This window comes from Petaurus breviceps, unplaced genomic scaffold (genome assembly GCF_028583685.1).
Source record: "Petaurus breviceps papuanus isolate PSGF00001 unplaced genomic scaffold, PetGlider_PUasm1.0 90654, whole genome shotgun sequence".
Taxonomy (NCBI): Eukaryota; Metazoa; Chordata; class Mammalia; order Diprotodontia; family Petauridae; genus Petaurus; species Petaurus breviceps.
The window spans coordinates 570,415-598,412 of record NW_027187301.1 but is presented as its reverse complement, the minus strand read 5'-3'; the positions used below and the strand labels follow the sequence as shown (position 1 = coordinate 598,412).

General features: G+C 37.3%; 1 protein-coding gene and 1 pseudogene across 1 annotated transcript in view; both read right to left on the bottom strand.

The window, feature by feature from the left end:
• LOC138143769 (protein mono-ADP-ribosyltransferase PARP14-like) overlaps positions 1-27,998 on the bottom strand; it is a 76,562-nt gene that overhangs the window by 12,661 nt on the left and 35,903 nt on the right. The window contains exons 8-14 of the mRNA XM_069065044.1: positions 21,107-21,328; positions 18,767-18,845; positions 17,826-17,975; positions 7,343-7,405; positions 5,819-5,986; positions 447-653; positions 2-350 (exon numbers count right to left, since the gene is read on the bottom strand). Coding sequence (XP_068921145.1) covers positions 2-350; positions 447-653; positions 5,819-5,986; positions 7,343-7,405; positions 17,826-17,975; positions 18,767-18,845; positions 21,107-21,328 — 1,238 coding nt within the window. The remainder of the gene's footprint in view (position 1; positions 351-446; positions 654-5,818; positions 5,987-7,342; positions 7,406-17,825; positions 17,976-18,766; positions 18,846-21,106; positions 21,329-27,998) is intronic.
• LOC138143698 (polyadenylate-binding protein-interacting protein 1 pseudogene) lies at positions 14,793-16,129 on the bottom strand (annotated as a pseudogene).

Sequence of the window (27,998 nt, the reverse complement as noted above, 5' to 3'; positions counted from 1 at the left end):
TTGTGTTCTCTTGATCATGCCTTGAATTGCCTGGGAAGCCTCCAACACATCTCGGGGAGTTCCTGTGACCTTGATTTGAGACCCTCCATTTATCATATTAATGGTGATATTTAACCTCTTTTGCAGCTCATTCAGTTCACTGTATTCTTTTTCACCAAAATTTTGGATGGACTTATCAGAGAAAGTATAACTTTCATGTTCCTTTAAAATCAAATCTTGTATCCACGAGACAACACTTTTAAGATTCTCTTCACTTTCACCACACACCTGGAAAGCTGCTGATTTTTTTATTTTTTCCAAAACCAAATTATCTTGTTTTTTGGGAGGCTGGCTTGCAAGACTAAAAAATGCTTTAAAAATAAATTGTAATATCATGAGAATTTATTCATAAATGTTTTCAAGATAAATCATAGTAACATGCATTTTAAAGAAAATGAACAACTTACATTTTATCTTAGAGAATACAGAGGTTGAGGTTGGTGGCTTAGATTTTACTCTTTTCTTCATAGCATCATGAAACACTTCCAGTAGCTGCGGCAGGAAAAGGACCACTTTCACTTTTTTCACTGAGTGACCAGACTGTTTCTGAGCAAAATCATCAATGGCATCCATTATAGAGTCAGCAACTTTACTAGGGTCTTTTTTGGCCTGTCCTGAAAGAACGAAATAAAAAATGATAAGAACAAAGCAATAAAAGATAACACCTCCCACTTTTTCTCAGTCTCCTTCTACTCCACACTACTATTTAAAAGTTGGTAGGTTTGTTTTTTAATGAATAAAGGCTCCTTCCTCCAAATCAATAATCACTATTAGATTCCTTGTCAGTATCTCAAATATTGTGGACTAAGCTCCCTCTCTTCGACATCCTACAGGAAAATAGAATTCCTCCCCTCAGGAAGCCTACAGTTCAATTAGCGATGGCTACAGGAATCTGAATGATCCAAAGCCTGAACTTGGCTGTTCACTGGATTCAGACACTCATTTCATGCCCCACCCCCTTTTAGGTAAGTAGTCCTTTGGTTGTAGGTAAAGTGTCTTACCCTATGAACTCTGAAAGCCATTTAGAAAGTATGTGAAGATGAGATGCCCAATGTGTTAAACCTCTTCAATGGTTTTTTTTTTTAATGAAGGAACATAAATTTTCTATGAATTACTTTAGTATAAAGATAAAAATTGGCATTTTGGTCTTTCAGCTGAGTAAGGTTCTTTGGGATCTACATATCTGACAATCTGATAAACATTTATTATGGGCCTGGTACTAGAGGTACAAATTTCAAAATGAAACAGTATTTGTCTTCAAGGAGTTTCTGTGCTTCTTAGGAAAATGCCAAATACATAGATACATAAATATAAACTATATACAAAGCAAATAATATTAGTAGGGAGCATTTATATAGCTCTTTGAGATTTATAATGTGCTTTGTAAATATTTAATTTTCATCTCTCCACAGCTCAGGAAGTAGGTGGTATTATTGTCTTCATTTTATAGATGAGGAAACTGAGGCAGACAAGGACGGAGGTGGGGTTTGAACTTAAGTCTTCAGGATTCCAAGCCCAGAGCTCTATCCCTTGTGACTTTCAGCTGTAACTGATCTGGAGGAAGAGTACCGATGCCAGGAGGGGCCAGGCAAGGTCTTGGGTAGTCTATATCACTTAAACTGAGATTTAATGGAAGCTATTGATACTACAAAGCAAAGGTGAGGGGGGAGGGAAGAGAAAAAGGTCCTGAAGGAGAGATTGTTATGTGTGGGAACCAGCAAATAGGCTACATTAACATAGAATGCATGATGAGCAAATCACTCTAGAATGATAGAGGAAGCTAGAATGTAAAGGCCTTTAAATGCCTAACAGTAATAGGGAGCCACTAAGGTTTGTTGAGTGGGGAAGTAAAATGGCTATATCATTATTACAATAGATCATGGTATTTAGAAATATCAACTGGTCATCTGTGCAGAAGATGGTTTGAAGAGAGGACAGGTTAGATATGGGAAGATTAATTTGAAAGCCAATGTAATAATTCAGGTAAGAAGCGATGAGGAACTGACTTTGGATGATGACTATGAGGAGAGAAGGCAACAAATGTCAGATGCTATAGAGATAAGATCAGTTAGATAAATGTAGAGCTCTACATTTGAGTTTTACAAAATCCACAGTACACAACGGGGGAGGTATGGCTATACAACATTTCACATGTATCTGGTCTGAACAGACTATATGAAGGAATAGGGTGATATGGGAGCAAAACAATACCAAAAAGTCAATACCATGTTAGGCATTGATAGAGAGGAGGAAGTCAGTCAGTCAACAAGCATTTATTAAGCACCTACTATGTGCCAGGTATTGTGCTAAGCACTGGGTATATGAAAAGAGGCAAAGGGTAGCTAGGTGGTACAGTAAGTGTGACCCTGGGCAAGTCATTTATCCCCAATTATTTCCAAAAAGAGGGAGAAAGAAAGAAAAAGAGAAACAAATGAAGAGGCAAAGAGAGTCCTCCATTCTCAAAGAGTACACAATCTAATAAGGGAGATAACTTGCAAACAACTGCATACAAATAAAAACTATACAGAATAAATTGGAAATAATAAGAGGGGTAAGAGATTGGGAATGGACTTTTTTTTTAGAAGATGGGATTTTAGCTGGGGTTTGAAGGAAGTGAAGGAAGCCAGGCAGTAGAAATGAGGAGAGACAGCATTACAGGCATGGGAGATTCAGTGAAAACACCTTGGAGTCTGGAGATGGCTTGTCTTGTTCAATTACCAGCTAGATGACCAAGTCATTGGATCAGAGTTCATGGTGGTATGTGAAGTGTAAGAAGACTGGAAAAATAAGAGGTGGAGCAGATTATGAAGGGTTTTAAATGCCAAACAGAAGATTTATACTTGATGGGGGGAGGTATTTAGGAGCCTATGGAGTTTGTTGAGTCAAAGTAAGGGGATGTGAACATAATGAGGTCAGACCTTTGCTTTAGAAATATCGTTTTGACAATTAAGTGGAAAGAGACTTGCGGGATGTCTCATTTCCTCTGACCATTTATTATTTGAGGAATGTAGGTGACCTCTTAATCAGACTGGAGCAAAGGAGGAAACAGTGGGAGATGAAGTCAGGAAGTTGTCAGAGGAAGAGCAGAGTAAAAGAGGGAGCTCTTTGTAACTGGCCTCGATTTTCTCTGAAAAGTAGCAGGGAAGATCCTTAGCTCAGAGACAGAGGAAAAGGGTAAAATGAGAGGCCTAAAGAACAGAGAGAAAAACTGAATAACTGTGATGAGTGGGAAGGACAATCTTTTAAGGAGGAATAAAAAGGCTACCTTCCTTCAGAAAAGTTCTTTTTTTTTTTTTCAAAGCAATTGGGGTTAAGTAACTTGCTCAAGGTTACACGGCCAGTTATTTCTGGGTGTGGTGCTGGTATCTGAGCCCGGATTTGATCCAGGTCATCCCAACACTGGAGCCAGTGCTCTTACTCACTGAGCCACCTGGCCGCCCCCAGAAAAGTTCTTAATGATACAATACCATAAATTTGTAGCAGACCTGCTGAGCACAATTCTGATAGCCTCGTTCTGCTTTAAAAGCAGGTAATGAGGAAAGAAGGAGGCAGCTGATGGTGTGATTCAAGGTGGAGTGATTCATGGCAAGTGTTACGAGGACATGGGAGTAGAGGATGGTGTAAAGTAGAGGTTAGTGTAAAGCTCACTCTTTCACCCACCAAGTTTATCCTATAAGACTTATATGAAAACCATGCAGAGGTGCATGTTCAGGTCCTCTCTTTTAGAGGAAAAAGCGCCTCCAAAATCAACTCCAAAATACTTGGCCTTACTACAAGCAGATTATTTGTTATTACCAGGGAGGAAGACTTGTACTGTACTAAATGAGACAAAGGAAAGCAGGTTGAAACTAAAGAACAAGATATAGCATGCAAATTCAAAAGTAAGGAAAGTTGGGGCAGCCAGGTAGCACAGTGAGGAAGAGCCCCGGCCCCAGTGTCGGGATGAGCTGGGGATCGAATCCAGCCTCAGACACTTAGCACCCACCCAGAACACCTGGCTGTGCAACCTTGAGCAAGTTACTTAGCCCTAATTACTTAGGGGTGGCCAGGTGGCTCAGTGAGTAAGAGCACCGGCCCCAGTGTCGGGATGACCTGGGGATCGAATCTGGGCTCAGATACTTAGCACCACACCCAGAAATAACTGGCCGTGTAACCTTGAGCAAGTTACTTAACCCCAATTGCTTTAAAAAAAAAAAAAGTAAGGAAAGTCAACAAGGAGAGCCACAAAACTCTGCTCAATTATAAAGTCAATGTTAGTACCCTACTCTCATACTCTTACCTTCTGGTAACAATTGATAAACATTTTCTAGCAGTGTGCTCTATTAGAGGATTGTGTCTGCATTGGAAAGTGTTCATTGTATAGAAAAGAAAAACTTGATTTAAAAAAAAAGATTAAATGCAAAATCATTACTCTCTTGTCAACATTTTTTTTCAAAAGAATAAAAATTATTCTAGGGCTATGCATAGGAAAAAGTGAAGGAAGGAAAGAAGACCAGTTAAAAGACTTCTGTAGTAATACATGTATGAGGGATGAGGGATCTGGGTGATGGCAATGGTGGTAATTGAAAAGAAGAGTTGAATCTGAGGATATTGTGGAGGAATAATCAGCAGAACCCAATGTCTGGCAGATAGAAAGCAGAGAAAGAAAGATTAAAGTCTGGCATTTATGGCTGTGATCCATCAAGAAAAGAAGAAAAATGATACTATTGACAGGAAAAATCAAAATGCTGCCTATTTGTAGGGATAATGGAAAGATCTCTGGAAAGTGACTCGGTCCAATTGGTATTACTGGTGACTCAGAAGGAAACCAACTAGCTGTGTGTGGGTAGTACATGAAGCGCTGGACCTGAAGCTTGACCTCAGGAAGACTTGAGTTCCAATTCTACCTCAGACACTGTTACAAGATGTGTGATCCCGGGAAAATCACTTTACTTTCTTTGCCTCAGTTCCCTCATCTATAAAACGGGGATAATAAAAGCACTCGCCTCCCACAGTTGTTGTGAGGCCAAAATGAGATAATATTTGGGTAGTGCTCTGCAAACCTTAAAGCTTTCTATAAGGCTTAGCTATTATTATTAATTGATGTCAAGCAAGTTGCTTATCTTCTTTAGGTCTCAACTGAAAACCAGGAAATTAGTCTAGAATTACATAATCTCTTCTGGCTATGAAAAGGCTATGATTTGATGATAAATTCAGTATTTTGCCTCAAAAGTTTTAGGTGGCATCAAATGGAATGGTCTGATAGATAAAGGAGAAATTAGACTAGGGGCTGTAAGTGGTGTTCACGGGGTTGGAGCTACTGTTTGAGAAGTCACCTGGATAGAGGTAGACACTGAAAATGAGAATGAATGAGTGAATTCTCCTAAAAGGTAAATATGCTAAAGAGAAAGAGGGAAAAGAAGGGAGCCAAGAAGTTAAATCTTGGGGAAAAGACAAAATGAAAGGAGGCAAAAGAAGAGCCAAAGAAAGAAACTGAGAAATGGATTGATTTATTTTCTTTCCACCTTTTCTGTCTCTTCCCTCATCTTTCTCTTTTGTCCTTTAGTCTTACTCATTAACAGTTTATCTTCCTCTCTTTTTCTTGGGCAAAACCCAACAGGGCCCACAAGCACCATGGTGCCCAGAATGAAAAAACATTGCCAAGACCTAAAATAGATTAACACCACTGCCATCACTCTCAAATAGAATCAGCCTTAATAATGATTATTTTTATTAGTGGATATGTAGTCTAGGGGATACTCAGTATTTAAAAAACTAATTCTGATAGGAGGCTACAAACCTGTTCCAATGGCTGGGAGGGAGATGGACACATAATTCCTCTGTTCACACTCCTGTAGGACTTCAGACATGGTTTGTTTGACATCATTTCCCCCAACAACATGTATTATTTCCTTGCACCTTAGATTTCCACCCTGTGTTACTATAAAATTTCTGTGATGATTCACAGCTGGAGAAGAGGAGACACAAAGACATGAAACATTAGCTAAACTGAAACTTTTGAATAGTTGAGAATATAGGACACTTTATTCAGGTAAAGTGGACATGGAAACAACAGTCCTGGTTTACATAGCTCCTTTGATTACTTAAAATTTTTGCTGAATCTCAATGATTAAAGGTACCTTAAAGTCATATAGCACAATCCTGTCCCGTGCATAAACACTTTCCAAAGCATCACTGATATTGTTATCCAGTCATTAGTTAAACATCTCTAGTGATGGAAACCCTTATAAGCTATAAGCTTGTAAGATTACCCAATTCTTTTGGTTTTTTTTTTTTGACCAGATGTAATATGGTACACTGGAAGGGTGCTGCCTCTAGAGTCAGGTGATCTACTTACAAATCTCACTTCTGGTACTTATCCCCTGTGGGACTCTAGGCAAATGACTTAACCTCTTGGGCTTCAAGTTAGTCATCTGGATATGAGGGGATTTACTAGATGGCCTCTGAGGTCCCTTCCAACTCTAAGTCTATAGTTTTATGATCAATTTGCCTCCCCTAAACCTCTAGCAACTATACTGTGGCACAGTGGAAAGGATAATGACTTTTGAGTCAGAGGATTTGTCCTCAATTACTGGTTATGCCATTAACCTGTGCAACCTTGGGCAAATCATTTAACCTTTCTGGGCCTCAGTTTATTTATCTCTTAAAGGAGTTTAACTATATGACTACTAACATTTACTCTATCTCTAAATCTATGATCCTACAGTCTTTTTTTTTTTTTTTGCTTTTTTGGAGGGGCAATTGGAGTTATGTGACTTGTCCAAGGTAACACAGCTAGTTAAGTTTCTGAGGCCAGATTTGAACTCAAGTCCTCCTGACTGCAGGGACAGTGCTCTATTCACTAAGCCACCTAGCTACCCTACTACCTATAGTCTTAGTCATAGTCAATAATCTGGATACAATGAAATGTATCCAGCAAGACAGCCTCTGCTGTCAAGGAGCTCACAATGTAATGGTGTGAACTGCTTCCCATTGGTCCAAGTTTTTCCCTCTGGAAGTGTATGGAATGTCACATCCCTACTGTGCTTGGTTGGTAGGCAAGATAGGAGACAGAGGAAACCTTGTAGATGCTTCAAATCATACTATGTGTGTGGTAGTTGCCAACTATAGTCTTGCATAGTCTTAACTCAAGGTTTGAAGGGAAATTTTTTATAATCACACCTTCAGGGCCCCTCTCCCATGGAACACCAGTTCTTAAAGGGTTTCTTACTTGTTTCCATCTTCTCCCATATCCCCTCCATCTTGCTACCAGTTAATTCACTTGCACTGGATTATGGGTAAAACACAAGCATTAATATCATACCTAAAGTAGCACACTCTGATTTCACAGCTGGTCCAGCAGCTTCTAAAATGGCTTTGGAAACACCTAGATAAGAGAATAATAATAGAGATGGACATGAACTAAAGAATCACATCATGTCAGAACTGGAAAGTGCTGCAGAGATCATCCATTACATTATCTTAGTTACACACACACACACACACACACACACACACACATCTTTTTCAGTTAGTAAGCATTTATTTTCTCTCCCTTCCACCAATCCCATCCAAAAGAAAAGAAAAACGAAACACTTATAACAAATATACAAAGTCAAACAAAACAATTTACACATTGTACTTGTATAAAACTGTTTATCTAAAATATTGTGTCATTTTGCATTTTGAGACCTCTCTTTCAGTAGGTGGGTAGCATGCTTCATTATCAGTTCTCTAGAATAATGGTTGCTCATAGCTTTGACTAGAATTCTTTAAAAGAATTTTTTTAGATTAAATTTAAAAGAAATTTAAAGTATTTTTAAAATTTCAAGTTCTAAATTCACTTCCTCCCTACCCCCTCATTGAGAACACAAGAACTTATAATATAAGTTATAAATATGCAAAATATTTCCATAGTAGTCATATTGTAAAAGAAGAAACAGACCAAAAAAAAAGAAAAAATTTTAAAAGTATGCTTTTATCTGCATTCAGACCCCATAAGTTCTGCATTTTTCATCACAAGTCCTTTGGAATTGTCTAATATTCTTCTATTGCTGAGAATAATTCATTCACAGTTGTTCATCATACAGTATTACTATTCTTTTGTGCAATGTTCTCCTTGTTCTACTCCACTTTGCATCAGTTAGTCTAAGTATTTCGAGGTTTTTCTGAAAGCATTCTTCTCATCATTTCTTACAATACAATAGTATTCCATAATAATCATATACCACAATTTGTTTAGCCATTCTCCAGCTGATGGATATCCCCTTACTTCCAATTCTTTTTTACCACAAAAAGTGCTACTATAAATATTATTGTACACATAAGTACTTTTCCTTTTTTAAACTCTCTTTGGGACACAAACATAGTTGTGGTGTTGCTAGTCCAAAGGGCATGTAAAATTTTATAATCCTTTGAGCATAATTCCAAATTGTTCTCTAGAATGGTTGAATTAGTTCACAACTCCACCAACAGTGCATTAGTTTGACAAAAATGTGTAAGTCTTTTAAATTTGTTTGTCATTTCATTGTTGTTTTTTAATAAATTATTCTTTTGGTTCTACTCATTTGACTCTGTATCAGTTCATATAAATTTCACCAGGTTTTTCCCAAACCCCCACTTCCATTATTTCTTATGACCCAATTGTATTCCATTATATCCTTGTACCACATTTTTTTTAGTCTTTCTCAACAGATGGGCATACCCATATCTTTAATTTCCTTATTACAACTAAGAGAGCTTCTCTCTCTGTATGTATTTATGTGTGTACATACACAGATAACTTTTCTTCTTTTGATATGTTTTCTTCACACTCCTTTAATATTACAGATGAAGTAACTGAGGCCCAGAAAGGGGAAGTGAATCACTTCAAAGCACACAGTTAGGAAGTGACCACATTCAGGGATCCTTCTGACTCAAAATTCAACATAGTCATTTAATCATAGCTACATGTAAAGCTCCTAATAGCTTTCACAAATTCATGTTCCAATGCCTCATAATGATGTAGAGGTAATCCAGAGTTCCTGAATGGGAGTTCCAATGAAGAAGAAGTACTGGGAGCTTCAGAGTCCACCATATTAGAAAAGCTTTGAATACAACCTGACCACAAGCCATATCTAGCTAAGCACAAAAAGACACATAACCAGAAAACTGGCAATTTGGTGATGAATTCTTAAGCCATGGAAACCTATAAAATGAAGAAAAATAAAGAATGGTCTTCACTTCCATAAGACTGTCTTTGGCTTCTGAAAAGATATGACAGAAAAAGGATAAAGAGTGCTCAGAATTGCACAATTTTTGGACCTCCTATAATATTAAGGGAATTTGAAGATCTTCCCTGCCCGTTAAAAGGCACATTGAACCCTGGTCCGGAGCTAATCAGGCTCTGGGCTACAGGTAGTTTCCAATTAAGTGCTGGAGCAAAGGGATTTTCAAGGTCCATGCAATCAGCCAATCAGATGCCAATTCTTTGTTATATATTCTGGGAGGTTAGTATTTGGCTTTGGAGGTTCACTCATAGGAAGGATCTTTTGATTTCCTGCTCGAGACTCTACGTGGTCATATGTTTAGAGTCCCCCAACTACTCAGATGTCTGTGCTCCCTTGAAGCAGTGATGTATGTAAAGCATATATCAACATTGCTATGTTTAGAAAGTTGGAGTGCTGTCTGTTGGTCTCTATGCAAATTTCTCTACTTGTATTTTTTATACTCACTTCTTTTTCTGTAATTAAAGTAGGATTGTTAACCCATTTAAAGCTTTCTTCCCTTTATAAAGCATATCAAAAGAACCTGTGCTAGCAGATCATCCTGGGTGTGCTAGGGTGCTTGCTACTGCGCCTCCTACAATTGTTAACTTAGCATTGAATCCTATAACAGTGAAATCCTTGCTCAGTGACTATGAAGAGATCATGCACCCAAAGAATCAAATCTGAACAGTCTTCACATTTTTTTAAACAAATGAAACCAGAAGATAAAGGGAAATTGCAGTTAAACAGAAATAGCTCACAGGATTGACTTGGAAGACATAAACAAGAGTTTGTTTTGTTATACAGTCAAAAACAAGAAGAAAAACCATTGCATGAGACTCTTGGTCATTTCATATTGCAGTGCACATAGTAACCCTTTTTAAAGAGAATCACTAATGAAATAACTGGAGTTCATGTTCCAACATCTTATTGCAGAGGATGACAAAGTAAACAGGTTTTATAGAGAACCTAAAAAAATGTTCAGGTAACTTAAAGATAGAAAGTATAGGTTACATAATAAATGAGAGTGTAGATCCAAAAAAATTTTGGCAGGTTCATACAGTGAGTCTATTAATGAATGAAAAAAGTATTTATTAATCAACTATTATATATCAAGCACTATAGTAGGCTTGGAGGAATGCAAAAGGAAAACAGAGATGCTCTCTGTCCTCAAGAAGCTAACATTCTTTAAAAAAAACACGACTTTAATTAACAAATGTTTATTGAATTGAATGATTTCTCTAGTTCATTGTGTTCATTTTTTCCTCTGTAGGCTTATATACTCAATTTTGCTAGGTAGGTTATTCTTGGTTGTAATCCTAGTTACTTTGGTTTCCAGACTATCTTATTTTCAGTCCTTTAATCCTTTATAGTGTAAGCTGCCAAATATTCAGTGACCCTCAATTGGGCTCCACTGCATTTTATTTATTTATTAACTTTTTCTTTCTGGATGCTTGCAGTATTTTCTCCTTGACCTAGGAAATCTGGATCTTGGTTAAAACATACTTGGGAGTTTTCATTTTGTAACTTCTTTTAGGATAAGTGGATTTTTTTTTATTTCTACTTTGCTTTCAGCTCCAACATATCTGGGCAGTTTTCCTTATAGTCTCTTGCAATATTATATTAAGACTCTTTTTATCTGTGTGTGGCTTTCAGGCAGGACAATAATTCTTAAATTATCTCTCTTTGATCTGTTTTACAGGTAAGCTGTTTGCCCCCTATGAGATATTTGATATTTTATTCTTTTTAATAGTCTTTTGACTTTGTTGCATTGTTTCTTATGGAATCACTACCTTCCACTTGATCAATTCAATTTTTTGGGCATTATTTTCTGCAGTGAGGTTTTGTACATCTTTTACCATTTGACTAATTCTGATTTTTAAGAAACTATTTTCTGCAATATTTTTGTCCCTCTTTTGCTAAGTTGTTAATTCTGAAGGAATGATTCTCCTCAGTGAGCTTTTGAGATTCTTTTTCCATCTGGCAAATTTGGCTTTTTAAGGCATTTTTCTCCTCATTGCCTTTTTGAGCCTCTTTTGCCATTTGAGTTAGTCTATTTTTTAAGGTGGTATTTTCCTCAGTCAGGCTGTTGATTCTCACTTCATAATTTTCTTGCATCATTCTCATTTCTCTTCCCAATGTTTCCTCCACTTCTCTTATCTGCTTCTTAAGGTCCTCTATGTCCTGTAACCAGCTCGTATTTTCCTTTGCAGATTTTGGTGCAGGAGTTCTGACTTCACTGTCTTCCTCCTGTTCCACGCTTTGATCCTTTTTGTCCCCAAAATAGGAGTCTAATGTTGGATTGTTTTGCTTGGTTTGCTTCCTTTGCCTGCTCATTTTGCCACTCAATTACTTCACCCCTGGGCTTTTTGCCCCAGTAGGACTCTGCCACCAGACAGGGGAACTTTGTTCCAAACACTGGGGTTTTCTCAGCTGCTGGAGGTATTAGTTGGGTGCCTTCTCTGAAGCCTCCACATGCTCTGGCAAGCTGGTTACACACCCAAGGACCTCCACCCTACACTGCAATCCAGATCTAAGCAGGTTAAAGCAAGAGCGATTACCCCTCAGACTGGTGCTTGGTCCCCCTATACTCTGAAGGCCAGAAGCTGAAGCTGCCACATGGTGGGGGACTGTACCACAGCCCTCAAGGACTTTTTGCCCCAGGGCAAAAGCCTGTGCACTCCCAACTACTGGGTCCCAAAGTCCATACTGCACTGACTTCTCACTTTGTCCTTAGCATCTATGTGTTGATAATTCTGGACTGCCCCAGCTGCTGGTGATCTGGAGTCCCTCCAACCAGCAGCTGGTCAGGCCCACCCTGGGGCTAAAACCTTAGTGTGGGGAACGGCTCAGTTTCCACAGTGCTGGCTGATTCCTGCCAGCCTGCCGGGCTGTCTTCAGTGGGAGGTTGGCTTCTCTGTGTCATTTTGTGGATACTGTAGCTCCAAAGTTTGTTCAGAGTCCCCTTTTACATGGATTGGAGGCCATGCAGAGGTCCTGTTTCTACTCCACCATCTTGACTTTGCCCCCTCATACACTTACTTAATTTTTAAAGTAATGCTTTTGCTTTAAAAAAAAAAAAAAAGCTCTTAAGGTTTTCTACGAATTCTTTGTTGGTCTTGTGTCCAATTTTAATTTTTTTTAAATGAGGCTTTGGGGGGGGCGGCTAGGTGGCACAGTGAATAGATCACCGGCCCTGGAGTCAGGAAGACCTGAGTTCAAATTCAGCCTCAGATATTTAACATAAAACTAGCCATGTGATCTTGGGCAATCACTTAACCCCAATTGCCCTGCCCTCCCCCCTCCAAAAAGCAAAACAAAAATGAGGCTTTGTTTGTAGATGTTTTCAAATCATTGTATTCTTCTAAATTTGTGTCTTGACATTTCCTGTCACCATAGTAGCATTTTATAGTCTAGGGGTTTTTTTTTTGCTCATTTCTTCAGCCTACTTCTTAATTTTGGACTTTATTCTAGAGTTGGTCTTCACTTACCTTGGGGAAAGAAAAATGACTGGCCTAAACTTTTGTCTTTTATGCCCTGCTACTGCTTTCACAGCTTATTCTGGGGCTCAGAACAGTTTGATGTTTCCAACATGGTGTGATCCAGGGAGAAGTCTGTTTACTACCCTTCTTGTGCTCTTGTCCTTATTTAGGTAGGGCCCCCGCTCCCTTTCAACTGCTCCTTTATACCCTAGGGTAAAGGGTGACAAAACTGCTAGATAACACTGGATGCTGTGCCTAATGCTAATATAGAAGCCCCCTCATGTCGCTTTCTGTCCAGATATTTAATTGTCTTTACTGTCCCTCAATGTTGGGTTGTTCCCCACCCCTGCTGCCATAGCCAGAGCAGATGCCACCATCTCTGTCTGGTGTTGCTTCTACTGTTCTGCACTCCTGGTCAGGACCAATCTCAGTATCTATGGACCTCTCTTTCTATCTTTTTAAGCTACTCTGGGTTGGAAAAATAGTTCATAACTTTTTCATGGATTTCCCAACCAGAGTTTGGCATATTTTCTATGGTTATTGTAGAAGAGATTTAAAGGGAATTTTGATAGTTGTGAGCTCACACTTTACTGTTTGATTCTGCTCTTCAAACTGAATAATTTTTCCCAGTTGTGGTTGAGCTAAAAATGTTTATATGCTTTATTATGTGCTTAATCATAAAAAACTATCATTTCCATATACACAGAAAAATAAGAAAAGAAGTTATGAGTCTTCATTTTATATTGCTTGCTTTAAAAAAAAAGCATATAAATTTCATATATCACTTTTAAATCTTTCTTGTCTATTCTTCATTCTGAACTTCTTTCTATACTGTTTTGCACGCTTAAAAAAAGATTCAATGACCATCTTTTTTTCTGTTCTATTTTCTCCTCTTTCTCTCTCCTCTTCTACCCCTTACCTCCTCTTCTCCTTGATTAGGACATTTGTTTTGCAGGTAATTAAAATTACTCTATTATAATCTTTCTTGACTACCCCTGCCCCACTTTCCAATTGGATTTGATGTTTTTCTATACCAAATCCTGTGTCTATGTGTGTTGAAATATATTTTGTTCCTTTCATATAAAAGTGAGGTTCATTTGATGCTCACACACTCCCATTCCTTCCTCCATATTTGTATATATTTTTCTCATCTCATGTACCTTATTTGCATGGAAGATCAAGTTCTACTCCATTTTCCCAATTAGCTACAGTAGTATATTCCTCTTATCCTCCCTTCTTTTTCTCCTCTTAAAGCCTTCAGAATAGAACCAACAGTTCACCTCAAACCTTTGTACCTTTGTAACCTTTGAAGTGATTATGTTCCTAAAGAGAAAATAGTTCTCCATCATTAGAATATTAGAATTGTGTCCTTGTAGAGCTCCTATCAATTGCTCAAATTAATTTTCCTTTTTAAGTTTTTCTTGATTCTGCTGCTTGCATTTCAAATTCCTACTCAGCTCTGGTCCTTTTATCAGAAATACCTGAAAGTGTTTTCTCTATTTAAAGGTACTTTTTTTCTTCCTATTAGCATTTTCAGGATAAGTTATTCTTATTTTAAGTACTTATCTTTAACCTTTTGGAACAGTGTGTTCCATACTTTACTTTGGTTTTTAGTAGATGCTTCCAGGTCTTGTGTGATCCTGACTGTAGTCCTTTGGTACTTGAAATGCTTCTTTCTGGATGCTTGGTTCCTATATTTTTTCTATTATAACATTCCGGATTTTGGCTATGGAATTTCTGGTATTTTCCTCTTTCAGGAAGAGATCAGTGGAGTCTATCTTTATTTTGAACTAAGATTAAAGTAGAAGTAGGCAAATTTTATTTATGATTTCTTGAAGTGTAATATAGACTTTTTTCTTTTTTCATATGTTTCTAAAAGTCCAATGATTCTCCCTTTGACTTGTTTTCCAGATCTGTCATTTTTTACATTAGACATCCATATGTTTTCTTTTAAATAAAAAATAATTATTCTAATGCTTGCTATTTCATGGAATAACTGATTTCTGTTTGATCTATTCTAATTTCTGTGAAGTCTGTTATTGAACAAAACTTGCCATTTTCAGTTCTAAGCTGATTACTTCCTATCCAATTCTTTCCTCCAGAGATTTCATTTTTAAAATTTAAATTAAAAATTAAAGTTACATGCATTACATAAACTCATCATCCTTAGTTTGATATAAATGTGATGTGTTTCCTTGCTTTATTCTGTTTTGTCAATCACCATACCTAAATTGCCTTATAAAGCTAAAATCATTTTATCTAACTTTACTGTTTTATTTTCTGCTCTGATTCTAAGAAAAATTTTTCATAGGCATCTTCTATTTCTGGGTCCATCTCATCAATAATGTCATCCAAGTAAGGATCTACAGTCCCTGAGAAGTCTGTTCCATTTTCTTCATAATCTGGGGAAAAAAATCTCTCTGTCAAGTAACTCCTAATACTTTTCTTGATAATCTGGATCAGCAGCAGTAAAAGGAATGCCATCAGATGGGTAAAACATAGGTCCCTACATAAAATAATTAGGATCAGGTTCAGGTGTTGCTTCTCCTTATGTTGAGGTGGCATGAACTCTATGCCAGTTACTTGATTGGAGTTGTACTAGCTTCAGAAGCATGTCTTTTACATCTCTGTTGTGATTTGCACCCAGGACAGTATTTTCAATCCTCTGAATCATTTCTTCCAAATGTGGTCTTTCCTTTTTCCTTCCATGCATCTTCCAAAACTGATCCTATCAGTTTCAATAGTTTTACTACACAGATGAAATTACTGTCCATGGGATTAGAGAAAAGGACATTCAACAATTTCTGAAGAGCAACCTGAAGAATATCTGCTTTTGCAACCTGCCCCTTTGTTCCCTTAATCTCCAGGTTAAGGTAAAGTTCACCCAAGAAGAGCATAAAGGAATGAAATTGTTTTCTGGTAGCTTCATCCCCTTTGGCAGCCTGATCTCTGTTGCCATATTCAGTTCCACATATTTTAAGTGGTAACTGTGGAAATGTCCACTTTGTGGACTAAAGTTAGATGATAAAGACAAATAATTACACAGCCATGCCCCTTTGTAAGAGAAGTGTGGCATGATTGTGGCCTGTTGGCAGATGAGTTCCATGAGGTCACGTAAAGCATCAGTATTAGTGACCCAGCTATTTAGAGTCTCTGTAAATTGATGACTTTCAGTTTCAAAACTTCCTGGTTGTTCTGTAAAGTGATTTAAAAACTCCTGTACATATTCTCTAAGAGCAGGATAACTGCCACATCATCTTCATAGGAAAAAATCTGTATAACTAGAGGTAAAACCTGATGGAGAAAATTCAAGGCATTTGCAGACAAATTCAACACTAACCTTGGTGCTACCACTGCCTGGGGCTTAGTCATTGTTGAAGTACATGGGGAGATTTTATCCTGTGAACTAGGTAGAGGTCTCATAGGCTTTGGATATACTGTATGAGGCCTGCCTGGCCTCCAAACCAGACTTACTATAGAAGAAAAAGCACAAACATGGGTATGGCTTTAAACAATGATCAAATTTGCCAGAAAATATTTCAGGCTGCTACGTGACACAATGAATAAAAAATGAGGACTGGAAGGCAGGAAGACCTGAGCTACAATCCCACATCTGACACTGTCTCGCTGAATACCCATAGACAAGTCATTTACCATCTCTGGGTCTCAGTGTCCTTGTCTGTAAAATAGGATAATAATAGCACCAACCTCACAGGGTGGTTGTGAGGATCAACTGAATTAACATAACTAAAGTGTTTTGCAAACCTTAAAGTGTTCTATAAATGTTAGTTATTATTATTATAATCAGTCTTTTTACTTCACTTGAAGAGATAGCTTCCTCAAAAGCTGAGAGGTCAAAGGATAGGAACAGGCAGTTTTCAAAAGAAAAAATGATAGTTGTCAACAACCATTGTAAAGAATATTCAAATATGAAAAAATACACTTAACAATAATCAAAATGTCAGATCAAAGATTACTTTTTACCCTTCAAATTTGATAAAGATGACAAGAGATGGGAATAATCAATATTGGAAGGTGGGGATAATTTATGCTGGAATGGCTAGAGAAAGATAGGCACACTGATGCATAGTTGGTGGAGTTATCATTTGGTGGAGTCATTCTGGACAGAAGTTAGGAATTGTATTTTTTTTAAAAAACCAAATATGACTGACTCAGATTTCTATATCCTTTTACCCAATGATTCCACTGCTATACATATATCCCAAGGGAGTCAGGGACAAAAGAAAGGTTGCATACACATGAAAATATTTCTGGCAGCACTTTTTGTGGTAGCAGAGAGCTGGAAACAAAGTAGATGTTGATTGATTGGGGGATGGCTAAACAAACTTTGGTACATGTTTGCAATAGAATATTACTGTGCTATAAGAAACTATTAATAAGAAAAATAAAGAGCAGCATGGAAAGATATAAACTGATACAAAGTAAGCAGAGTCAGGGAAACAATATACATAATGATTATAACAATGTAAATGGAAAAGGCAACATGATATCAAAATAATCAACATTACATGCTGCAAAATTTTAATGACCAATCTTGGCTCCAAGAAATAGATATGAGATAACATCTCTCCCCCTTTGTTTGCAGAGGTGGGGGCCCATGGGTTTGGAATGCTACATATAATGTCAGACTTTTTCATTATTATTAAGTTTTGTTAACTTTTTTTTCCACTTTAAAAAATTCTCTGTTATAGAGAGGTTTAGCTCAGAGAAGGTATTCAGAAGAAACAAAAAAAACAAAATATAAAATGAGAATTATTTTTTAGAAAGAAGAAACAAATAGTTCCTACCCTTGAGGAGATTATATTCCACCAGAGAGAAGCAATGAGAGTGAGACAGTGAGTGCTAAGACAAATGCAGAACTGCAGAGATGTAGCTATATACTTTGCCCTGATCTAGGAGAGACTATATCCAGGAGTTTGGGTCCTTGTGCTCAGTCACAATTACTACTAGTATTTGTCATTCCCTCATTATACTATATGACTATAAGAAATTAATGATACATTGCGACATTATAATTGCATTAACCATTATATTAGTGTAAATTATTAAAACAGCATACCTTGTTTGAGGATAAAGGTTTTGTCTGTTGAGTTTACAATAACATCGGACTCTTCCTTAGTGATGTCCCCAGAAGCAACTTGGAAGGTGATGGATCCAATCTTCCTTTCATATACTCCCAATTCAGGGCTAGAAATAGTGTCAAAGAAATCTAAAGAGGCAAAAAAAAAAGAACTCAAAGACAAAATATAATTTTGTGACTATTATTATCAGATTTTGTTCTATTTCTCTCTCTTACTCTTCCCTCTTCACTTTTAGGTATTCTCTCTGCTTTACTTTTCCAGATCCTCTAATTATCTAAAGCTGCTCTATCGGTGAAAGATATTTTGAAATAGTTTATGGGCCATATGTAGCATTAATTACATAATCAAATTTGATGCTCCAGAAATATCTAGCTGCTTAAGTCTAAGTTATATGGAAGTGACTTTTACGAATTTGAGAAAAATAATGGCTTCATTACATATCATTCAACAAAATGGCCACAGACCAGATATCTTGATCTTACTCATGACCAGTAAAAATGAATAGCATTGGGGTGGCTAGGTGGTGCAGTTAATGGAGCACTGGTCCTGGAGTTAGGAGTACCTGAGTTCAAATCCGGCCTCAGACACTTAACACTTACTAGCCATGTGACCTTGGGCAAGTCACTTAACCCCAATTGCCCTGCCTTTCTCCCTCCAAAAAGAAAAAAAAATGAATAGCATTTAGCATAGAGCCTGACATACAATAAGCACTTGGTTTAAAAACATGTTATCTATCTATATTATCTACATATCTAGCATCTTATATGATTAGAAATATTAAATATATTTTTATCAACATTATCTTCTCTATTACTTCTCTATTTTTAATATAAGCCATTATATTTGTCTTCATTTAGACTACCACTAAATTATTAGTAAACAATTGCAAACAATTTTTAAGAAAACAACTTTACTAGACCTTGTGTATCACTCGTGTTGGAAACTCTGCAACTGGTAGTATTTCCACTGGTATATTTAGTGAATTCTCTTTCAAATGCCTGGAAAAAGAAAGGCACTTACTGAATGGAACAATTCTCAGTATAAATATTAATCCAAATTTTCAGAGAAGCATAGGCAACAAGAACATAAGGACACATTTCTAGGGCTGGTAACTAAAATGACTTATGCCCAGTAGAAATTTCATTCCTAAAAGAAGACCATGTTTTTAAAAAATCCTAAAGGATGCTATCCATTAGGGAGCAGAGCCAGGATCTTATTCCAAAAGGTGCTGCATTTGAAATCAGAATATCTGACCTATATTTGTGGTTTTTTGGCTTACTTCCGGTGTGGTCTTTGACAATCCACTTAACATCTCAGGGTCTCAGATTCTTACCTTACAAAATGGGAAGTTGGACCAGATGACCTCCAATGTCCCTTCTACCTCTAAATCTATGATCATATCATTGAAAGATCATAAATAAATCTTTAGGGAAGATTTGGAACACTTTTTTTCCTTAAGGTTATTGATAGTTTGTATTTCTTTCTTTCAGAAAATTTTTCAGAATTGTCTGGTCAAATTCTTTGTCCATTTAACCGTTATATTCTTATATATTAGGATACTTTACTTATATAGCTTGGATATAAGACCTTCATCAGAGAAACTTTTGCAAAGATTCCCCTCCCCCCCCCGACTTACATTTTCATTTTTTTTTATTTATTTTTTGCTTTTTGGAGGGCAACTGGGGTGAAGTGACTTGCCCAAAGTCACACGGCTAGTAAATTACATTTTCATTTTTAAATTTTAGCTAGTATTGATTTTGATTGAACAAAATCTTTTTAATTTTGCATGATCAAATATGTCCACTCTTTCTTCTTTGGTCTTAAACTTTTCCTCTTACTATAGTTGTGAAAAGTATTTTATTCATTGTTCATTTGTTCCTCTAATTTATTTGTGATATACCTTTAATATCAGTCATGTATCAATTTAGAACTTTTCTTGATTTACGGTGAGAGGTATAGGTCTTATTTCTATCAGACTGTTTTCCATTGGTCTTAGTCAACTTATTGTTAAGTAGTGAAATCTTGTCCTAGCAGTTAAGGTCTTTTGGTTTGTTGGTTTATTGAACATAGGAGTATTATATTTGTCTGTTTCTGCATATTGCATATGTCATCTGTTTTACTGGTCACTTTCTTCATTTTTTGTTATTGTTTCAGTCACATCCAACTCTTTGTGAAACCATTTTTGATTTTCTTGGCAAAGATAATAGGGTGGTTTGCTATTTCTTTCTCCAGCTCATTTTACAGGTGAAGAATTAACACTTAACAGGGGTAAATGACTTTCCCAAGGTCAGCTGGGAAGTGTCTGAGTTCGGATTTGAACTCATTAAAATGAATCTTCCTGATTCCAAGTCCAGTGCTCTCTCTCCTGCACTATTTAGTTACTCTCATTTTTTAACCAGTACTAAACAGTTTTGGTGATTACTGCTTTGTAGCCTAGTTTGAATTCTGGTGCTAACTAGACTTCTATCTATTCCATTTTTTATTATGTCCTTCGCAATGAATTTTGTTATTATTTTTTCAAGTTCAATAAACCAATCCTTTTATAATATACTTGGTGTAGCCCTGATCAAGTAAATTAATTTAAAGAGTACTAACATTTTCATTATATTGGCTCAACCTACTCATGGATGATTAATATTTCTCTAATTAGACCTATCTTTGATTCTTTAAAGAGTGTTTTTGTATTGTATTGATAAAGTTCCTCTGCAAGTCTTGGTAGGTAGACTATCAAATATAGTCTATAGTTATTATGAATGAAATTCCTCTTTCTATTCTGAAGGAAGGTTATTTGATAAGTGGTATTTTCAATGTGCATATGTGTATGCACCTGTGTGTATGTATATATAAATATATATGCATGTATGAATGTATATACATACATATGTGTATACAGATATATTTATATATACATATATATGATATATAGCAAAGTATATATATACACACACAGAGATACTTTCAAAATACCTTTCTATCCTGAAACAGTTATGAGACAATGTTTTCATAAACTTCTCTCTCCAAATATTTACATATACACATTCACAAACATATTTTTATCTACATACCTTATAAATATATATTTAAATTTATATATATATGGCTCATATATCTCAATATAGCCATGTATCTCAAATATAAACTTCCTTCCAAATAAAAAGAGCATATATATTTATAGGTTGAAAATACATCTTTAATTTTGCTAGAGGCATAGATTTTAAACCATTTTGGCAACTTAATTCCAAGAAAATCCCACTGTTACCTGAATGTTGTCAATATCACTGGGATGCAACAGAAAGCACACTTCTTTTAGAGTCTTCAAAGCTCTTGAACTACTGAATTTGAACACCTGGGAAAGGATTAATTTTGCAAAAATGGTTTTTGGAAATCTCAAAATTCCTGTTCCAATTGCAGGAAAAGTGATTGATGTTAAAGATAGGGAGGCAGCAGTTTCCAGGCATTCTGTGATAATATCTTCCATTATCTGAAAAATAGCAAATATTTTCATGTAAATCAGAGATTAGCATCAGAAATGGAGGATGCACAACAGGAGGAATGGGTGCTCCCATGGCTGCAGGGGCACTCAGTTGTCAATTGTCTAGAAGTGTGTGTGTGTGATGGAGAATGACAACATGAAATAGCTAGTGATAAGAGGAAGAAGAAAGAAATACAAAACTTTTAATAACCAACTGGGTTGTTTACTAGTTTTGTGAAGAACTGAGTGAGTTAGAAGGGAAAAGGAAGGAAGAAGAAAGAATGGCTCAGAACAGTCAACTCAGAGGACTGATTTACTTGTGAGTCCCACCTATTACTGCTTAATTGGAAAAATATGTCTGACAAACCATATGTGATTGAGATTCACAAATTCACTAAGTCCAATCAGAAAATGAAAATACAAGAGAAATCTCTACAACCTTCAAAAGAAACAGTTGAACATTAGAAATGTGTCCCATCTAGATGTAGGGTACAGCCTACACACACTACCTTCTGAGATCACTACTTCAACTTATGTAAAAATAACAGGTAGTGATGGTGCTGCTTGTCTCATATCACCAGGGAAAAAAAACAGAAAAACCAAAAGCACAGACCCTCAAGGAAGCCACAATGTGCTGCCTTTCCATCTATCCATCTGATTAATTTTGGTCCTGAAGGCATGGAAAGACATATGAAGTTGTTGAAAGAAGAAACTGAGTAGGACCAAAGTGAATCTAGTTAACAGAATAAAGTTTGAATCTATACCAAGGTCCTGGGAAACTATAAAATGCAGTTAATCAGAGTGACATACGTGTGTGTGTTTCAAAAGATTTTATTTATTGAAATCCAGTTTTAAATACATGCGAGTACACAAGTATTAAAAAGCTGAAAAAATAAAGAAAAGAGATAGAGTAACTGAGGAAAGTGTGAAGTACTCTTCAGGGAATTCCACAATTTTGGGAGGAGAAAAGGGCATAAAGACAGACCAAATTAAAATTCCCAAAAGATGTATGCCCACCGTGTCACTGACTGTCATTCTCCTCATAGCTCATATGTCCTTCTTGTCTTAATGAAATATGACCACCAGCATCATTATTGCCAGCTGATGCTATTACTACTAATGGCTTATGACTTTATTCTCTTTACTGTTATTGACCTAGCTGTAGAAAGGGTTACTCCCACTGATTAAATGCAACAATGATGGACTCTCCTGTGACTGACAGTTTGAATTCCAAAGATACATTTAAAGCATGATGAAGCTGAAATAAAGTTCTGTATGGTCTCCAAATGGGCTGGAGATACTCCCTACTGCCTCTAGGATAACAACTACAGCAATAAATCATTATAATGATAATATTTATATATTGCTTATTTTAAGTCAGGATATTAATCCTTATTTTACAATTGAGGGAAATGAGACTTGTCCAGGGTCACACAGCTAGTCATTGTCAAGAGTTAGAGTAGAATAAATTCACATAAATCCTCAGCATTCCTATATATTTCTAACAAAATCCAACAACAAGAAATAGAGAAATTCCATTTAAAGTTACTGTAGACATTGTAAAATATTTGGGAATCTACCTGCCAAAAGAAACCCAGAACCTATTAGAACAAAATTACAAAAAACTTTTCACACAAATAAAGTCAGACCCAAATAATTGGAAAAACATGTTGCTCATGGCTGGGTCAAACTAACATAATAAAAATGACTATTTTACCTAAATTAATTTACATATTTAGTGCCATACCAGTCAATCTGCTAAAAAATTATTTTATAGAGGTAGAAAAAAAAGTAACAATATTCATCTGGAAGAACAAAAGGTCTAGAATATCAAGGGAATTAATGAAAAGAAATGTTAGGGAAGGTGGCCTAACCAGACCAGATTTTAATCTATATTATAAAGCAGCAGTCATGAAAACTTCTTAGTCCTGGCTGAGGAATAGAGTCGTGGATCAGTGGAATAGATTAGGTACACGAGACATAGCAGTCAAGGAGGATAGTAATCTACTTTTGATAAACCCAAAGACCCCAGCTTCTGGGATAAGAACTCACTATTTGACAAAAACTGATGGGAAAACTGGAAAATAGTATGGCAGAAACTGGGCATAGATATTTTCACCGTATACAAAAATAAAGTCTAAATGTGTGCACGATCTAGATATAAAGGCTGATACTGTAAGCAATCTGGGAGAGCAAGGAATAGTTTACCTGTCAGATTCATGGAGAAGGGAAGATTTTATGACCAAACAAGATTTAGAGAACATTATGAAATGCAAAATGAAAAATTCTGATTACGTTAAATTGAAAAGTTTTTGTGCAAATAAAGGCAATGTAACCAAGATTAGGAAGGAAGTGGAAAATTAGAAAAGAATTTTTACATCCAATATCTCTGATAAAGGCCTGCTTTCTAAAACATACTGAGAAGTGAGTCAAATCTATAAAAATACAAGTTATTTGGGGCAGCTATGTGGTACAGTGAAGAGAGCACCAGCCCTGGAGTCAAGAGGACCTGAGTTCAAATCCAACCTCAGGCACTTAACACAAAAACTAGCCCTGTGACCTTGGGCACGTCACTTAACCCCAATTACCCTCCAAAAAGCAAAGAAAAAAAAGAATACAAGTCATTCCCCAATTGATAAATGGTCAAAGGATATGAACAGGCAGTTTTCAGAGGAAGAAATTAAAAGTATCTATAAGCATATGAAAAAAAGATCTAACTCACTATTGACTAGAGAAATGCAAATCAAAACAACTCTGAGGTACCACCTCTCACCGGTCAAGTTGCTTAAGATGAAAAACAAGAAAATCATAAATGCTAGAGAGGATGTAGAAAAATTGGAACACATGCATTATTGGTGGAGTTGTGAACTGATTCAACCATTCTGGAACTACGCCCAAAGGGGTATAAAAAAGTACATACTCTTTGACCCAGCAATACCTCTTCTAGGGCTATATCCCAAAGAGATCACACAAGTAGGAGGAGGACACATATGTACAAAAATATTAATACCAGTTATTTTTGTGGTGGCAAATAATTGGAAATCAAGGGGATTCCCATCAGCTGGGAAATGGCTAAAGAAGTTGTGGTATATAAATATAATGGAATACTATTGTGCTACAAGAAATGAGGAGGGGGGGGCGGAGCCAAGATGGCGGAGCAGAAGCTCGACCCTCCCGTGGCTCCGGCTTCCACCCTCCCCAATCCATGTAAAAAGGGGACTCTAAACAAACTTTGGAGCTGCAGAACCCACAAAATGACACAGAGAAGCTAACCTCCCGCTGAGAACAGTCCGGCAGGCCGGCAGGAATTGGCCAGCGCAGCGCTCTGGGAGCCGAGCCCAGCAAGGCGCCGAGGCTTTAGCCCCAGGGCGGGCCTAACCAGCCGCCAGCCAGAGGGCCTCCAGAACAGCAGCAGCTGTGGCCATTTCCAGATTTATCAATACATAGATGCGAAGGACAAGGTGAGAGGCCAGTGCATTCTGGACTTTGGGACTCAGTAAGTGGGAGTGCGTGGCTTTTACCCCTGGGGCGAGAAACCACTGAGACGCTGGCACAGCCTGCCAGCACCACGTGGCGGCTTCAGCTCCTGGCCTGCAGAGTGTAGGGGGACCAAGCACCAGTCTGAGGGATCATCGCTCTTGCTTTAACCTGCTTGGATCTGGATTGCAGTCTAGGGTGGAGGTCCTGGGGTGTGTGTCCAGCTTGCCAGAGCATGTGGAGACCTCAGAGAGGGCACCCATCTAATACCTCCAGCAGCTGAGAAAACCCCAGCATTTGGGACGAAAACTCCCCTGTCTGGTGGCAGAGTCCTACTGTGACAAAAAGCCCAAAAGTCAAATCATTGAGTGGCAAAATGAACAGGCAAAGGAAACAAAGCAGACAGAAGATTCCAACATTACACTCCTATTTTGGGGACAAGAAGGAGCAAGGCATGGAACAGGAGGAAAACAGTGAAGTCAGAACTCCTGCACCAAAAGCTGCAAAGGAAAATACAAGCTGGTTACAGGCCATAGAGGACTTTAAGAAGCAGATAAGAGAAGTGGAGGAAAAATTGGGAAGAGAAATGAGAACAATGCAAGAAAATTATGAAATGAGAGTCAACAGCCTGACTGAAGAAAATAATACCTTAAAAAACAGACTGACTCAGATGGCAAAGGAGGCTCAAAAAGGCAATGAGGAGAAGAATGCCTTAAAAAGTCGAATTTGCCAGATGGAAAAAGAATCTCAAAAGCTCACTGAGGAGAATCATTGCTTCAGAATTAGATTGGAGCAAATGGAGGCTAATGACTTTATGAGAAATCAAGATGCTGTTAAACAGATCCAAACAAATGAAAGAATAGAAGGCAAGGTGAAATATCTCATGGGAAAAACCACTGACCTGGAAAATAGATCCAGGAGAGATAATTTAAAAATTATTGGACTGCCTGAGAGCCATGACCAAAGTAAGAGCCTGGAAAGCATCCTCCAGGAAGTTCTTAAAGAAAACTACCCTGATGTTTTAGAATGAGAGGGCAAAATAGAGGTTGAAAGAATCCACCGATCACCTCCTGAAAAAGATCCCAAAAAGAAAACTCCTAGGAATATTATAGCCAGGTTCCAGAATTCCCAGATTAAGGAGAGAATATTACAAGCAGCCAGGAAGAAACAATTTGAATATTGTGGAAACACAATCAGGATAACCCAGGATCTGGCAGCTTCTACACTGAGGGATCGAAGGGCCTGGAATGTGATATTCCGGAGGTCAAGGGAGCTGGGATTAAAACCAAGAGTCACCTACCCAGCAAAACTGAGTATCATGTTTCAGGGGAAAATATGGTCATTCAGTGGAATACAGGACTTTCAAGCATTCTTGCTGAAAAAACCAGAGTTGAATAGAAAATTTGACATTCAGATACAAGAAGCAAGAGAAGCATGAGAAGGTAAACAGGGAAAAGAAATCATAAGGAACTTATCAAAGTTGAACTATTTTTTTTTTTGGAGCAATCGGGGTTGAGTGGCTTGCTCGGGGTTGCACGGCCGGTTGTTGTTTCTGGGTGGGGTGCTGGGTGTCTGGGCCCAGATTTGATCCGGGTCGTCCCGGCACTGGGGCCGGTGCTCTTGCTTGCTGAGCCACCTGGCCAAAGTTGAACTATTAACATTTCTACATGGAAAACCAATAATTGTAACTTATGAAACTTTTCTCAGTAGTTTAAGGGTTTAGAAATATATATATATATATATATATATATATATATATATATCTTTATATGAGGGTATGCGGGCATATGAATACATATGTGAATGTGTGTATATATGTTTACAGGTATACATAGATAGAGGGCACGGGACCAATTTAGCAGGAAGGGATGATACTTAAAAGGTGAAATTAAGAGGTGAGAGGCATATAATGAGAGGAGATGGGGAGAGACAGAGTGGGACAACTCTCATACAGAAGAGGCAAGGGAAAATGGTTACAATGGAGGGGAAGAATAGGAAGGCAAAAGGGAATGGGTCAACCTTATTCCTATTGAATCTGTCTTGAGGAGGGAGGGAAATACACACTAAATAGGGGATCTCACCCTCCAGGAGAATAGGGGGGAAGGGGATGTGAGGGTGGATGATGGAAGGGAGGGCAGGCTGGGGGGGAGGGAAGTTGGAAGCACCCACTTTTGAAAAGGGACAGGATCAAAGTAGAGAAAAGAACAAGTGGGATGTGGGATAGGAGGGAGGGAAATATAGTCAGTCTTCTACAATACATCTACTATGTTATTGTTTTGCATTAGCCGCACATGTACAACCTATACTGAACTGCTTGTCTCCCCAGTGGGGGTGGGTGGAAGGGGGGGAAGGGAATGAATCTGGAATTGAAAGTTTTAAAATCAAATATTCAAATATATGTATATATATATATATATGTGTGTGTGTGTATATATACTATTATTAATACCATCTTACATGTTATTAAGAAAAAAAAGATATACACGTACTGAGGCATAGAGATCCACTGGAAAAGTTGAAACGGGTATGGGAGAAAATATGGGAGAGAGCAGATCGGAGGTGGGGATATCCTGTGGGACTGCTGTTTTGGGGGGATGGGTGGGGGAAAAACAGGGAGAAAATTTGTAACTCAAAATCGTGGAAACAAACGATGTAAATCAGAAGTTAATAAAGCATTAAAAAAAAAAAAGAAATAAGGAGCAGACAGATTTCATAAAAACCTGGAGAGACTTATATATACTGATGCTGAGTGAAGAGAGCAGAACCAGGAGAACATTGTACACAAGTACAGACACAACTTATGTGTGATGACTAACTTTGATAAATTGGACTCCTTTCAGTAACACAAGGTTAGAACAACTCCAAAACACTCATGATGGAAAGGGCTATCCAAATGCTGAGAAGAAAACTACAGAGTGAATGCAGATTGAAGCAAACTACTTTCTCTCTTTATTGTTTTTTTTATTGTGTTCCTTCTTCCTCATTGTTCACTCCATTAGTTATAATCCTTTACAACTTGAGTAATGTTCAACGTGAAGGTATTTGTAGAACCTATATAGGATTGCATGCCCCCATGGGGAAGGGAGGGGAAGAAAATTTGGAACTCAAGGTATTGTGGAACTGAATATTGTAAACTAAAAGGAAAGAAAGAAAGAAAGGAAGAAAGAAAGAAAGAAAGAAAGAAAGAAAGAAAGAAAGAAAG